Source organism: Alligator sinensis, unplaced genomic scaffold (assembly GCF_000455745.1).
Source record: "Alligator sinensis unplaced genomic scaffold, ASM45574v1 scaffold436_1, whole genome shotgun sequence".
In the NCBI taxonomy this organism is placed as follows: Eukaryota; Metazoa; Chordata; order Crocodylia; family Alligatoridae; genus Alligator; species Alligator sinensis.
Genome location: NW_005842172.1, coordinates 1,285,356 through 1,299,712, shown reverse-complemented (window position 1 = coordinate 1,299,712; position 14,357 = coordinate 1,285,356). Strand labels below are relative to the sequence as shown.

Below are 14,357 nucleotides of genomic sequence, written 5' to 3'. Positions count from 1 at the left end.
CCATTTGGTGGCGCGACCCAGAGTTTGGGAAGCGCAGGCCCAGAGGCTGGGCCCAGGCCGGGGAGACGTGGTGCCGCCCGCTCCCACGCAGTACCCGCCTGTGCTGATGCGGCTGCTGCGGCCTGAGCTGGGCGAGTGGCCTTTCCCGCCCCTAGCTCTGTTGTGACCTGCGTAGTTGGGAGTCAGCGGTAAGGAACGGGAAAGTCTGATATCTGCTCTTGGTTTGAGAGCGATGCCTCTGTGGCAGCTTGAGCTATGGTGAACTTGATCAAGGTGGCTTTCCACTGACCCAGCTGTCGGCCCACTCAGGTCTTCCACAAGGCCTTCAACTTCTTGTACTGTTCCTGCTCAACACTTACCTGGTGTGTAAAACGACTATTCTTTTTGAGCTTTGACTGTAAATGTTTTAAACAAATGTAACCCCTCCAAAAAACCAAGGTCCTTAGCTTGTGGCCCACAGGGCTAGGCTGCATGCTAGTTTGTGTAGCCAGTGCAAAAAAGAGGTTGTGACTCGATAAAGCCCATGTCTTCGCTTTTTCAACTGTAAATGCAGTTCTTCTTTTTTCTAAAAAAGAAGGTGGGGGGAACATATTAAATAAAGCCTATGTTAATAGAACAGTTCACAGATATTCAAAAGTCAAACTATGAAGATTACTGACTGTTTACCATCCAGTACAGTATATTTAATTCTGTTTTTTGTTCAACATGCTGTAAACCTGAGTATTGTTATTTCTAGGTGAAGGAGCAGCTCCTGGTAACTATGGCTATACCAACAGTGGATATAGTGTGTACGAAGAAGAAAACGAAAAGCTAACTGAAAGCCTGCGTACAAAAGTCACTGCCATAAAATCAGTGAGTACATAACTTTAGTGGCATAATATTAATCGAATTCAATCTTATAGTGTACTGTAGTTGCATTCAACTTATATGCTAAGCTTTTACTATTCATATAAAAATATTGCTAAGCTAATAGCACAGTGCATTCATTTGGACAGCCCTCAGTTATAGATCTAGGAACCCACAGGTCTCATTCTACCTGCAAGGGATTTATTTGCAGACCTCAGGCTCCCATCCAGCTGCCATTTTCCCATTCTCTGTTTCCCTCCCTCCTCTAGCTTTCACATCCTGCACCCACTCTAGGCTGTGCAGTCTGAAATACAAAGGCAGTTCATGATGTGCAATAGAAGAGACCATGGCTGGGAAGGTGAGGGGGGGCCCGTGGATTGGTGGAACCCCTCACAACTTGCCCCCCGCCCTGTTCAATTCCTCAGCCCCTGGCTCAATTTCCCAGCTCTCTGATCATTTCCTCAGCTCTTCCTGGGGGGCATGGGCCCCTGCATCTGTGCGCCGGGTTTCAGCAGACTGCCACTGCAGCTGGGGCCAGCGGCAGCACCAAGTGGCCGGCGCCGGGGCCAGCAGCAGCCTGCTTAAACCCCACACGCAGATTGGGGGCCCACACCCCCCCCCGGGAAGAGGTGGGAAATGATCAGAGAGCTGGGGGAAGTGATCAGAAAGCAAGGGAATCAAACTGGGAGGTAGATGTCAATATCGGAGCAGTCCTTACCCCATCTTCCCCCTCCCTCTCCTTAGTTTCTGTTTAGCTGCAAACAAGCCAGCTTTGAAGCTCAAAACGTTTCAAAACTTTCAAAAGGTTTTGAGTGCTCTCATTTTGTTTCGATTTCGCTGTTTGAGCTTGAAACGAGTCAAAACAGCTTCAAAATGAAATGCCTGTCAACTCTATTGCTTAGCACCAGGGGAAAGTGACAAGGGCAGGATTTAGGGCATTACTTTGTTGTATTTGTGCAGAAATGGAACTTCAGAGATGCTTTCCTTGAACTCTGATTTCTAATCTTTTCAAAGTATTGAGAGTATTTCTCTAATACTGAATTGAAACATATAGTGAGGTGCTAGATATTTCCAGAATTTCTTTGCATGGTGTTAAATACTCCAGTCTAGTAATACTATGAACTATAAAAAACTAATGCAAATTTTCATTATTTGTAATAGCTTTCCATTGAAATTGGAACAGAAGTTAAACATCAAAATAAAATGTTAACAGAAATGGTAAGTGTTTAATGACTAATCTTTAATTATTTTTTAAAGGAAGAAAGAAGTGTTAAAAATTACATTTCTTAGGCTACCATAGTGAACATGCTTGCATTAAAAATGTTAATTATAGTCCTAGTCTAAACATGATCATAAGATGCTGCTGCTACTCTAAGCATCAGTGCTGTCTTTCGAATTTTTGTACTAAAGTAGTAGTCAAGGTTACTAGGGCACAGATCTGCTCACTGTTTCTTCTCAACTAAAGCAAGCATGCCATAGGATTTAAAACATTGTCTTGAAAAACTAGCACGGGAGAGAGCTCAGTTCTGGAACTGACTAAAATGGCAGAACGAAACCAAACCAGTAAAGTTTAAACCTTAATGTTTAAGCCTTGCTTATACTTGAAAGTGCGTAACCGTACATGGAATGGACCTGAAGGAGACATTTAAATCAACCTCGGTACAGGAAACTTTTACATTCTGTTATAAGAAAAAAAAGTAGTGCAAGAATAACTGTGCAAAACCCATTTTAGGGTGACCTTATATTCTTAGAGTAGGGATGTCTAATTCACCTGGCCCCGTGGGTCAGAAGTGGGCCATGAGACTCCTTGCAGGCCACAGCACTCTTTAGATTGAATCTGGATGTGATGGTACTGGTGGGACAGGCTGCATCAGGAGGCTATAGGAGTTAGCTTGACTGTTGTTTGCCTTCTCCTCCACCTACTGACACACATCCCCAGCTGGGGCTCCATGCACTAGATCTTGATGGTGGGCCCCACCCTGAAATTCTCAGCTCTACTGTAAGCCATGCAGGCCAGGTGACTCCTCTACATGCCCCGTGTTTGGCACCACTGTATTACCAATAATTCTGAATGTCCTCTCTTTATGCAGGATTCTGACTTTGATTCTACTGGTGGATTTCTGGGTGCAACTATGGGCAGACTGAAAACACTCTCCAGAGGGAGCCAGACAAAACTGTTATGCTACATGATGATCTTTTCCTTGTTTGTCTTTTTTGTAATTTATTGCATTATTAAATGGAGGTGATGAAAGTTATTTCCAGTTTAATATGTGCCACATCAATAACTATGAGATGGTCTTAATTCATGAAGACGGTAATCTTAATTGACACAGTCTGTTGATTAAACGTGGCAAAATTGTTAATTGCATTAGAAATTAATGCATTTGTTATGTATATGTTACTTTACATCATGCCAGAAATTTTCCCATCATCCCCTATTTTCTGGGGTTACTGTAAATATGCACAAAGCTAAGCATTAACATAAGTTTCACTATAGTTACTCTGGGGAAGTATTTGTTGGGTATACAAAGAAGTGGATATTTCCTTTACCACTTGGCAAAATTTCAGACTCTTTGAACTTTCTTGAATAGGTTCCAGACTTCTAAAAGAATCTTAATTTAGGGCCTGATACTGAGTGGAGCATCAGAATCAGACAAGTAGCATTTTGCAGGTAACAGGAAAATGCTTGTGCTTTTTCTGAATTAACTTATGATATTCACAAACAATAATATGAAGGTACAAATATTGCAATGTAATTCATGATTCTTTGGTTGAAGGTTGATAACTTTAAACATATTTTAGTGGTTTAGAATAATTTTTTGCAGGTTTAACAATAAATCCTAAACTGGAAAAAATTATGATCAATCTTTCTTTGAGACCAGGTAATACCAAAGCCCTTTATTCTTCTAAACAAATGCCTTTTAATAGCGTGGAGAAAATAATATGGGCAAGATGCAAGCATTTTCATTACCTTTTGTATTAAGTACTTGAAACTCGTTGATTCTATTGAATTGCTGTGGTTTTTACTCTTCATACATTAATTTGTCAATTACTAATGACATCCAAACCCTAGCTAAGCATAACTTTGAAATGTGAAGCAAGATGACACAAACTTTTTCATACTTGTGTGTGTTAAGGATGCACTTGAGATACTTTTATGTACATTGGCTAAGACTTAGTTTTGGTTCCTAAGCAAAACTATCACTTTCAAAAGCAACATGCAAAATACAAATTGTTTTCTAGAGACTGAAAATTGTCTAAAAGAAAACTATATGCCTTGACAAACTTTTTCTAGAGAGTGTAATATGTTTGCATTACCCGTAGTTCTCTTACAAACTTATAAAGGAATAAAGTATTTGATGTATGTTAGCCAGTGTGGGTCTGTTACTTGGAAATGAAACAACTTGCCACGTGTTTATATATAGATTTCCTAGGAGAGAGTATTGGAAGACTTCTAGAAATGCTGCAAATATTAATGCTGAATAAATATTTGATTTTTTTTTTTTTAATCAGTATTTAATAATGTAAGTACTTGCTTGGAAAACGGGTATTAAAGATCTAGTATGCCTCTCAGTTTACCCATTAACTATCCACACTAGTTTTAATCTTCAACAAATTTGATTTTTGTGTATTGTCTACCAGGAATATGCTAAATAATTAACTGAATAAGTCAAGTATGGTTTATATTTTTGAGTGAAACACACAAACTTTTTAAAATGATAAAATATCTTTGAAACACTAATGCCTGTCATATATTAAGTATGGCTGCAGGAAGCCAAAGAAACCGTTGATTTAACATAAATCTGCCTATGAGAATCAGTGCACTCTTCCGCTTGCAGATATTTTAGTCTACAGGAACAAAAGCCACCTAGGAAGTAATTGCAGACGTTAATAGTTACAGGGGCTTTGCCACCCACATTTCGTCAGCAGACATACTTCTCAATTCTTCCTGTTTAACTACTACCTAGCTGTGAAACTTGCCTGAACAATTTCAGTGCATAGCTACTTCTTTCGTGTTTTAGTTAGAGGTGCATTGATACATCAATCCATATTGTATCAGCACTGATAAAAGGAAAATTGACATTATCAGCAATTGGCTTTTCTTGGCTGTAAAATATTACACACATGTATATACAAACACAATTAAATAGGCCCACAGGAGCAATTTCCATGCTGGCTAGGTAGGGTAGGTCACTTGGTTAAGATGTTAAGTAGCATTTTTCAAACTAACTTCTCATATAATAATAATGCCGTGTGCACATGTGCAGCTGCAGCATGCATGAGGCTAGGAGTGCAGCCTGGCAGCTTGGAGAGCCGCATCCAGCCAGGAAGGGGAGGGAGGGGGGGAGTGGGGCAGTGAAGGAGGGGATAGAGGCTCCTGCAGGGAGGGAGGGAGGGAGTGGGGCAGGGCCAGGCACTTCCCAGCCAGAGTGGGGCAGGGCATGGGACATAGCTTGCAGCTCATCCTGGGGGTGCAGGTAGGGGGGTGGCCCCCACTGCTGCGTGCACCTCAGGGGGGGCATGTGCCCCCAGATCTGAGTGGGGTGAGGGAGAGCAGCTGCTGCATGCTTGGGGCTGGAGCTGCTCCAGCCTCTTCCAGGCAGGGTGGGCTAGAGCCACACCAACATTTGCCATAGCTCCCTCCCAGTGCTGACACCCTCCGCCAAGCTGCTGGGCTGTTTATCAGCAATCAGATCGGTATCGGCCAATATGGCTGGTCAATAATCAGCCATTGGTATTGGCCCAAACTTTTTTTTTTAATCAGTGCACCCCTAGTTTTAGTTACTGCTAGAATAGGTAGATTGGATTCTACAGGTTTCCCTTTGCTTCATGTGGGTTTTGGTTATACAAATTTGTTCTTACACGATGACCCTTTGTATACCCAAAATTCATTATATGCAAGGTAAATTCACTCTTATGTAATCAGCAGCAGGTAAGGCTGTGGCGGGGACGGGGGGAGGCTGGGGGGGTGGGGGGGGAGATGGAGGCCCCAGCAGTGAGGGAGGGAGCAGGGCACAGGCAGAAGCAGAGGCTGGGGTGACTGGGGCCTTGATATGCCCCCACACTGGTGGTGAGGGAGGGAGTGGGGCTGGGGGAGATGCTGCACAGCTGGGGCAGGACAGGGGGCGCGGCTCCTGCAGCTATGGGCTACCACTGCAGGCTAGGGGCTATGCCAGGCTCTTTCTGGTGGGGACTGGGCTGGGGGGGGCTGTAGCCACCCTAAAATTCACTATAGCCCCCCCAACCCCTCTCTCAGCACTCCCAATGCCTGCCCCTAGTATAGCCTGGCCCCAGCTTGCAGTGGCAGCCCATAGCAGCAGGAGCTGCGTCCCCATCCTGTGCTCCACCCCAGCTGTGCAGCGCCTGTCTGTCCCAGCTCTGGCCCCATTCCCTCTCTTACCACTGGCAGGGGGCCAGATTGAGGTCCCACTCACCCCAGGACCTGGGGCTGGGCTCTTCCTGGCTGTGGGGTTGGGCCACGCTGCACTCAGGGCGGGCAGTGGCAGCGCTGGAGGGGGGTGGGGGGCCCCCTCCCAGTGCTGCCACCATCTACCTTGAGCGCAGCCCAGTCCCCTGCCAGGAAGAGCTGAGCGCTGCCCCAGCAGACTTACCTGCTGCCGATGCATTTGAAGGCTTGGAATGTATCCCTATTTGTTACCCTGTAAAGTGGGTTCTCTTTATGCAAATTCTAGTTATGCGCAGTTTTTCAGGAATGCATCTACTGCATAAAACAAGGGAAACCTGTATTAAACTTTTGAACTTCTAGCTGGAAATATAGGAGTGAGTACAAAGGTTTCACCTTTGCCCAAAAGTCTTGTTACAGCAAGGTACATGTTTTATAGTTAATTCTTTGTTCTTTCACAATATTGGCATTCCTTAGGAAAAGGGAAACTGAACTGTGCTTCATACTATTTAAAACATGAGGATTTGAGAGTAGCTCATCCATATACCACTTCAATTACAGGACATCTCCCCCCCACCCCCAAGCCAGCTAGCATTGTTTTAGAAAAATAATTTGCTTTCCAATGAAAAAAAATTTAAACAAAGGAACAGAAAATATTTTTAAAGAAATCTCTTAACCTGCCATGCTTTCCTAACTCTGGTGTATCAATAAAAAAAAATATATGTAATGAACAAAGTACAGAGACTTTATTGGGTCTCCAGTCTGAGTGTGCTAGTATGACATTTCCTTTGTGTTAGCACACGCTATTTTAAACGATGAATCTGAATGAGAAGTAAGGTTAGAGCAGGATGATTATTATTACTTTTCTTTCCCCCCTACAGGGTGGATTGATTTAAATAACTAATTTTTATCAACTTTCCCAGTGTGTGGATGTCTACATTTTTTTTAGAGAGAAAATTATTTTCATTGCTTGATATAACATGTTGATTTTACAACTAAATACAGTTTTTACAGAAGATTTAATTACATTCGGTATGTGTTCCTCTCTTCAGCTGACAGAATTTCTTGGAAATATTCCCAAGTAGGGTCATCTTTGCAACTTGCACCCATGGCAGTTTTTCCCTGCAGTTTCCAGGTGTTGAAATCAAGACTAGCCTATGTTCCACAGAATGTTGTTCCTTTTTTTTTGCAGTTCTGAGTCCAACATTAGTCCTTTTTGTTGCAAACACTACATGAGACGTTTTCTGCAGAACTGACTAATTAGCTCCACAGTAAAATGTTGGCATCTGCATGTGCGACACTATTAAGCTAGAGTAAACTAATTTACTCTGCTGCAGTATAGTTCTTGTATATACTCGTACTCTGCAGCATTGTATGTATAGATGGGGACTGGGCTGTTTGGGGCAGGAGGGTGCTTCAGTGCAGGGGCTGCCTGCCAGCTAGCTCTTCACTGGAGCACCTTTGTGCGCCAGCCAGCCCCTCCACAGCACAGTGAGCAGGGCTGGAGCAGCTGTGGTGGCAGACTGAACCCTCAGGCCTCCTGCCAGCTGGGGCTGCTCTAACTCATCTCAGTATGCTGTGATCCCAGTTACATGTGTAAATGTGGCACCTGGGAGTAATAAACTCCAGCAGGACACATGCCAGAGTGTATTGTTTTGCATAAATAGCACGTGTAGATGCACCCACTGCTGCTTACACTGCTCCCTCTTTCTCCTTCACACAACAAAATAACAAATGTTCCTCCCTGTGATATACATCCCCCCCCCCCAACCCCCCCCCCAAAACCCTAACCATCAATGATTTCTACTATTGTATCCCCTAGCCTCATAGGCTGCAGCACTTTCATTTTAGAGACCATGGGCAGAACACTTGAAGTTAATTTTTATATTTTTGTACATATGGAAAAGGGTCCAAGAAAGGCCATCTAATGGAAGTACTCAGAAACAGGGGGCTGGTAGTTACTGAGCAGATGGTTGTTTTTGCATAACTTGGAGAATAACCCTCTATTACTGATGCAGAATCATAAATACTCATAATCTGAGAATTTACCTGAGCTCTGATTAGCTAGAATAGAACAGGAGTTTGATCCCATCCAGGTGGGCTCAGTGTATAATCTTGATCAAGGAGGTACACATGATGGTGTCTGCTGGAGTCAGAGGCCAGGTTCCAACAGCTGTAATGACTCTGCTGCTGATCCAGTAGCATAAGTCCCTGCATTCCTTGCCCCGATGCATGAAATTTTGTCATATTTTTAAAGGTTGACCTCAAAAGCTGTATGTTTTCCCCCTCATTCTTGTATAGAAGAAAATTGACTTTTAGCTCCAGAGGTTTTAGTAGAGGCTCACTTACTCAACACAATTAAATTTTAATATATTACTACAGCTATACCTTAGCCTGTATTGTATTACATTCAAATTTCATTTTAAGCTGGTTTACTTTTAAAAAGAAAAAAAAATCCAATTCTTAATTAAAAAAAAACAACCTCCCACTTTGGCAGTATCTGAATTTCTCTCGGATGTTTTGATACCCTGTAGCCCCCCAAATTTGGGTTTTGGAGGCAGTTAAATTAGTGCTATGCAAGCATAGTTCTATAGACTTTATCAGCATCATAAATGTGAACAGTCTCTTAGCACAACCTATATAGCAGAAAGATGGATGCTATCAAAGCATCTTAATGGAATGAGGTATCAATTAGAATTGGTAATTGAACAAAGTATACTGTACTTATCCTTGATTTTTGCTTTTACATTTAATTGCTTTGTCTAAAAATTAGCAGTTTATGGCTGTGCTTAAGCTAATGCATATTAGGCTCTATGGTATCAGGATGAGACATCTCAATATGAAAGGAAATACCTTCAAACTATTAATTCTACAATGTTATGGAGCTTTTAAAAGGAAAAAAATACCACTTATGACTTCAGTAAATTAAAAACATTCTGTTAAATGGACAGTGATCACAACAAAGCACCCTTGGAATGAGAGAGTTTTGACAGGTCACCTCTTAACATGTAAAGGCTGTGTTTTTGACTGATCATGCATGGGAAGTTGATTTTGAAGAAGTAATCAGAAATAACTACTTTTAAGTTGTAATGTAAAACTAGAATGTTACATTTATTGTGAGCAACTGTACACTTTATTGCAATATTTAGAACAGATGACACAAATTTAGTGAAGCAAAGACATGTACTTGTTTACATGTTTGTCATCTAAGGCAATTGCAATGCAGCATGTCACATTTTTTTCAACTTTAAACCAGCATATGTGTGATCACAGTGTTCTCATGAATCAACATTCAAAATAAGCAAATTACTGATTTCCTGTAAAAAGACCGGTATGAAAAAAAATGTTCTAAGGCTCTACCTCATTGATTCTCTACCAGGACACCCTTGTATGCAAACATGATTTATGCAATTCATTTTGAATAAGAATCCATAGTGTTAAGAAGTTGTGGTCTGTCTGAGGTCTTTGCAACAGATGAATTACTCTATTTTTCTGTAGTCAAACAATTAGTAAAAGTGAAGAGCTGGTATTTTCTGAGAGGTGCCATCAGCCTATCAAGGGGTGCCTTGAGTCCAGAAAGGTTGAGAACCACTACTCTAACCAAACAAATATATTAAGTATGACCGCAGATTGTAGAAAAAAAGTCTCTTGAAGGCAACACACCTTATTCCACTGGAATAGTGGCCTTTAAAACATCCAGTGTCCAGTCAGTTCTTAAGTGAAAGTCGTTGTACAATATAGGCAAATAAGAACAGAAGCTCTAGGCCAGAAGCAGTGTATTAAAAAACGTATTGGCAAGTTTAAGAAATAAGGCATGGGGAGAGTGCATACCCTCATTTTTTAGAATAGAAGTATTCACTTTTACACTCAAACTGAAGCAAGCTTCTGGTTGAATTCTAAGTAGGTGGTTGTTTTTGTAAAAACAACATGGGTATAACTTTTTAGAAGATAGTCTCTGGTTACTTAATATGGATTAGATGAATCAAAAGTATCTGTTCAACAAAATGAAAAAAAAATCCTAGAGATGCTAAGTTTTCAGATAATTTTCTATCAACCTAAAGTTCAATATTAAATTGTATATAGACCAAGCAATAGTGGGCAAAGGCACAGACTTTTGTTTCTTTGGCATGAATGCAAGACAGTTTTTTCACTTGAATCACCTTTTGGAATTTGTGTACTGCTCACACTCGATTTGTGGTAAATCCATATTTTCCCATAGCCAATAAAGAGTTGCGACTTTGCTGGGCATTACTTCTTTGGAAGAATATCCATATATTTACATATAATGGAAAGCATGACTTCATCTGCACCACCTCCTATTGATGTTAATCTTGAATCTCTGCAGAGATGGAAAGAATAGATAAAAATTGTATTCTACAGCATGGAAAATAAGCACAAAGTAAAATGTGTACCCTCCATTTGCAAACAGTACAAAAATACTTTTTATTGAAACATACCTTCTCCCTATAGAAATGCCTACAATTCCTGCTTATAAATGTAGTTGATACTGTATATGCACATGACTTGAGTGGAATAACAATTTTAGTCTGGGGGGAAAAAGGGGTGTTGCTTCTGACAAACATAACTGAGCAATTCCAAAATGTCAGCTTTGAATCTCAGAATGGCATTTTCTTCAAACAAATTTACTAAGGCTTTTTTCCCTTTTGTCACTGTTGCACAGCCCTAGTGGCACTTCCTCAGCTGAATCTTTACTAGACTCTTTAAGGTTCTACCATGCTGCCCTGTATACTCGTAAACTTTCTCCCGGTCAGAACAGGATGCGCTGCTTTCTGTGGCCTTTCTGATAGATTCTTGGGCACAGGTTCTCTGTCACCTTCGAAGTGAGACCCAGCTGGAACCCACCTTCAAAGAAAAGTGAGACCCACACCCCTGTGGAACTTAAGTGCAACCTTTTGAGAGCTCTAGCCTTGTGGGTACTCTTAGGTTTATACTTACCTCTTAGGGGTGCATGATGATAAAAACAGAGACAGTATGCCAGTATAAAAGAATGCACTAGTGTACTCCAGTGGTATAGCATTCCTGGGGCTATTTATGTATTTTACATTAAAAAAACTATTAGGTAAAATACAATTATATTATCTGGGGGGTAGGGTGGCATGGGCACTAAGGTTGCGGGTTTGAGGCCACAGCAGAACCTGGTACAGCCCTTCCAGATTCCAACAAATCTGTGAATTCTAAATTTTTCACAAGGACACGAGGAAGGAATGGCACTATCCTGGAAGATGTGGACTGAGCCCAGGATATGCATGTCCTGGATATATGTCACTATGTTGTTTTACAAGTGGTGGGTGAGATTGGTACTACTTTTGAGCACCACATCCTCTCTAAATCTAGCCCAAATAATCCTGCATTACAAAACCATGGCTTTTTTGTTCCTCTCTTGTTCTAAGATCCTTATAAACCCTATCACTGTCTAGTTTCTTTTTTCTGCATCTAGAGAAATTCAACTGCTCTAAACCCAATCCCCTTTAGACAAGCTTAGGTTACAAAGACACCCTGCTCTGTTGAAAGAAGTATTAGCAGCAGACAGCAGCTACTGCCTGTTACCAAAGGACATGAACATCCAAGTGGCGGTGTGGCTCCACTCAGCACCTGTGCTCAAGCAGATCCGGAGGGGATGAGGGGGATGTGGACACATCCCACTTTTAACAGGACAATAGTGCAGCAGCAGCAGCATGCACTTTAAAGTTCCCAAATCAGGTAAGAATCCTGTCACCTGTCCCCACAACTCACTTCCCCTCTGTCCTCTGCAGCTCATTTCCTCCCCTCCCATTCACCCTCCTTCCCCGCCCACAACTGCCACTGTTCCCAGCTGATGTGGAGATGGGGGGCTCCACAGCCACTTCTGTCTTGGCCCCATTGGGAGCAGTGATAACAGGCAGCTGCTTTCTCTCTGCCCAGGGCCCCCAGGGCCCACCAGTCCAGGAGCAAACACAGGGAGAGGGAACCTACTGGGCACTGCTGTCCCCTCCTGTGCTTGGCTGCAGTGGCTCTGAAGCCAACCTCTGACTTCCTGTGAAATGAACTGCGAGGGTTATGGTTTGGGAGGGCTGAGAGGGAAGGGGCTCCAGAGCTGCAGCACCTGGGCTCAGCAGCAGTGGCAATGCCAGGCAGGTTCCCCCTCCCTGCACTCGGTTCTAGATTGGTAGGGAATTACTAGTGGGACCAGGCAACCTTCCTGCTGCTGCTGTTCCCAGGTGGAGCAGGGCAGGAATAGCTTTGGAGCTCAGCCCAGCCCAGGCCACCCCCCTGCCTCCGCCCCCCCAGATCAGCCAGGGACAGTGGCAGTGGTGGGCAAGAGAAGGGGATGTGGAGGTGGTGGGGGGATGACAAGATTGTTAACTAATTTGGGGACTTAAAAGAAGTCCTCATTGCTGCTCCCTTGGTGTGGCCTGCCACCTGGGTGTGAAGGGGGAGCTGGGAGGAGTGGTGCAGCCATGCCTGCAGTGTTAGTTGCTGCTCCTGCACCCTCCTTCACAAACTCCTGGATCCACCCATGCATGTGCTGTCAGAATGTAAAGTGCACTTTGGGAAGGAATCAGGACACAGTGGAGGAATATAAGTCTAAAAATGACTGTGTTAGTTTTCAGTGCGTCAAGAAAATTAAAACAGACTATGAAAAATTGATAGCTACAAAAAAGAAACAATAGCAAATGAAGTTGTGGAAAGAACTAGTAGCTGTAAGGAAAAAAATATAATTAACTTTTTGGCAAATTATAGCCAAAGGGATAATTTCTAACGTGTATATCCCTGAAGATACATGGGTCTTGTTTTTTTAAAACAAGTTTAACAACTTATCTGCAGATGGTGAAGGAAATGGTAGCTTCTTGTTGAAAGAAATTTTATCTGTTAAGCTACAAGTAGATCATTATCTCACCTCTGAACCTCAAGTACGAGTATATTTTTACTGAGAAATGGAAAAGCTCTCGGCCTTGATTTTCTCCTCAAATCATTGACTGGTTGTGTCTGATTCAAACCAAAAATTTTAATACGATTATTTTAGAAGGTATTTATCAAAAGTACTGCAATGAAAATATAATAGTCCCAGTTTTAAAAAACAGTGATAAGAGATCCTGTGTCTTATCACCAGGGATCTGGGTTTTCTGTTCACCACAGAAAAACGTAGTAAAACTCAGATTTTCTCATTTTAAGGAGAAAAACCTGGATTTTCTCCTTTAAAGGAGACAAACACGGGAGACAGTAAGTTTTCCTTTGCAGGCTGGCAGAGTTCCAGCTTGCAAGGGACTGTGGGGAGCAGGATGGTCAGGCAGGGGGTGCCATGTGGATGTCCAGTGGTCAGACAGGGGGTGCCATGTGGATGTGCACAAGGCCTCCAGGCAGCCTGGAGAGCAGCTCGCCACAGGTAAGTTTGGCAGGAGGAGGAGGGGGGAGAACTGGGGCCCCCAAGGTGAGGGAGGGAGAGAGTTGTGGGCAGCTCATCCAACGGGTGAGGGCTAGCTCCCCATTGCTATGCACACTCCTGGGCAGCATGGTGGACACATGCTTCCCAGATCTCTGTGTGTCTTGGTGAGAGAATGGGGCAGGATTAGCTCTGATTTTCAAGAAACCCATTATAGGTATTTAGACTTTATTGTATTATAGTGACTGAGGCACTGGTAGGTTTCCAAATTGCTTTAAAATTGTAAGTATATCAATAAAATAATTGTGTTCAACCGATATATATCGATATCTATAGATATAGATATAGATATATATATGTAGTGGCATTTCATTTTAATCATGGAAAAACCTGGATTTTGGAGTTTCTAATAATAGAATTTGTGACTTTCTTCTATCAGAGAATTCATGATTTTTACAAGAAAACCAGGATTAGCCTTATGTGTATTCCTGCCAAAATATCTGAGACACATTTACTTTTTCACCTTCAGACATGGATCTCTGAAAATATTTGGGGAGAAGAGCATACTGGTTTTAGAGAAGGTTATTCCTGAATGGGCCATTGTTTGGCATTGTATTATTTGGCATCCAAATATGTTAAAAGACAAAATTATTTGTATGTAGCCTTCATAGATCTCAAGAGAGTCTTCTACTCTACAGACAGATTAAAATTATGGAAGAAACTGGC

General features: G+C 42.3%; 2 protein-coding genes across 2 annotated transcripts in view; one reads left to right on the top strand and one right to left on the bottom strand.

Moving 5' to 3' along the window:
* The window catches only part of BET1 (Bet1 golgi vesicular membrane trafficking protein), a 5,683-nt gene extending 551 nt beyond the window's left edge, over nucleotides 1-5,132 (top strand). The window contains exons 2-5 of the mRNA XM_025206800.1: nucleotides 274-362; nucleotides 737-852; nucleotides 2,008-2,064; nucleotides 2,937-5,132. Coding sequence (XP_025062585.1) covers nucleotides 274-362; nucleotides 737-852; nucleotides 2,008-2,064; nucleotides 2,937-3,092 — 418 coding nt within the window. The 3' untranslated portion in view covers nucleotides 3,093-5,132. The remainder of the gene's footprint in view (nucleotides 1-273; nucleotides 363-736; nucleotides 853-2,007; nucleotides 2,065-2,936) is intronic.
* Nucleotides 5,133-10,410: 5,278 nt separating this feature from the next.
* LOC102374153 (probable acyl-CoA dehydrogenase 6) overlaps nucleotides 10,411-14,357 on the bottom strand; it is a 160,012-nt gene continuing 156,065 nt past the window's right edge. Inside the window, exon 9 of the mRNA XM_006025902.3 lies at nucleotides 10,411-10,589. Within this exon, the coding sequence (XP_006025964.1) occupies nucleotides 10,499-10,589 (91 nt within the window). The 3' untranslated portion in view covers nucleotides 10,411-10,498. The remainder of the gene's footprint in view (nucleotides 10,590-14,357) is intronic.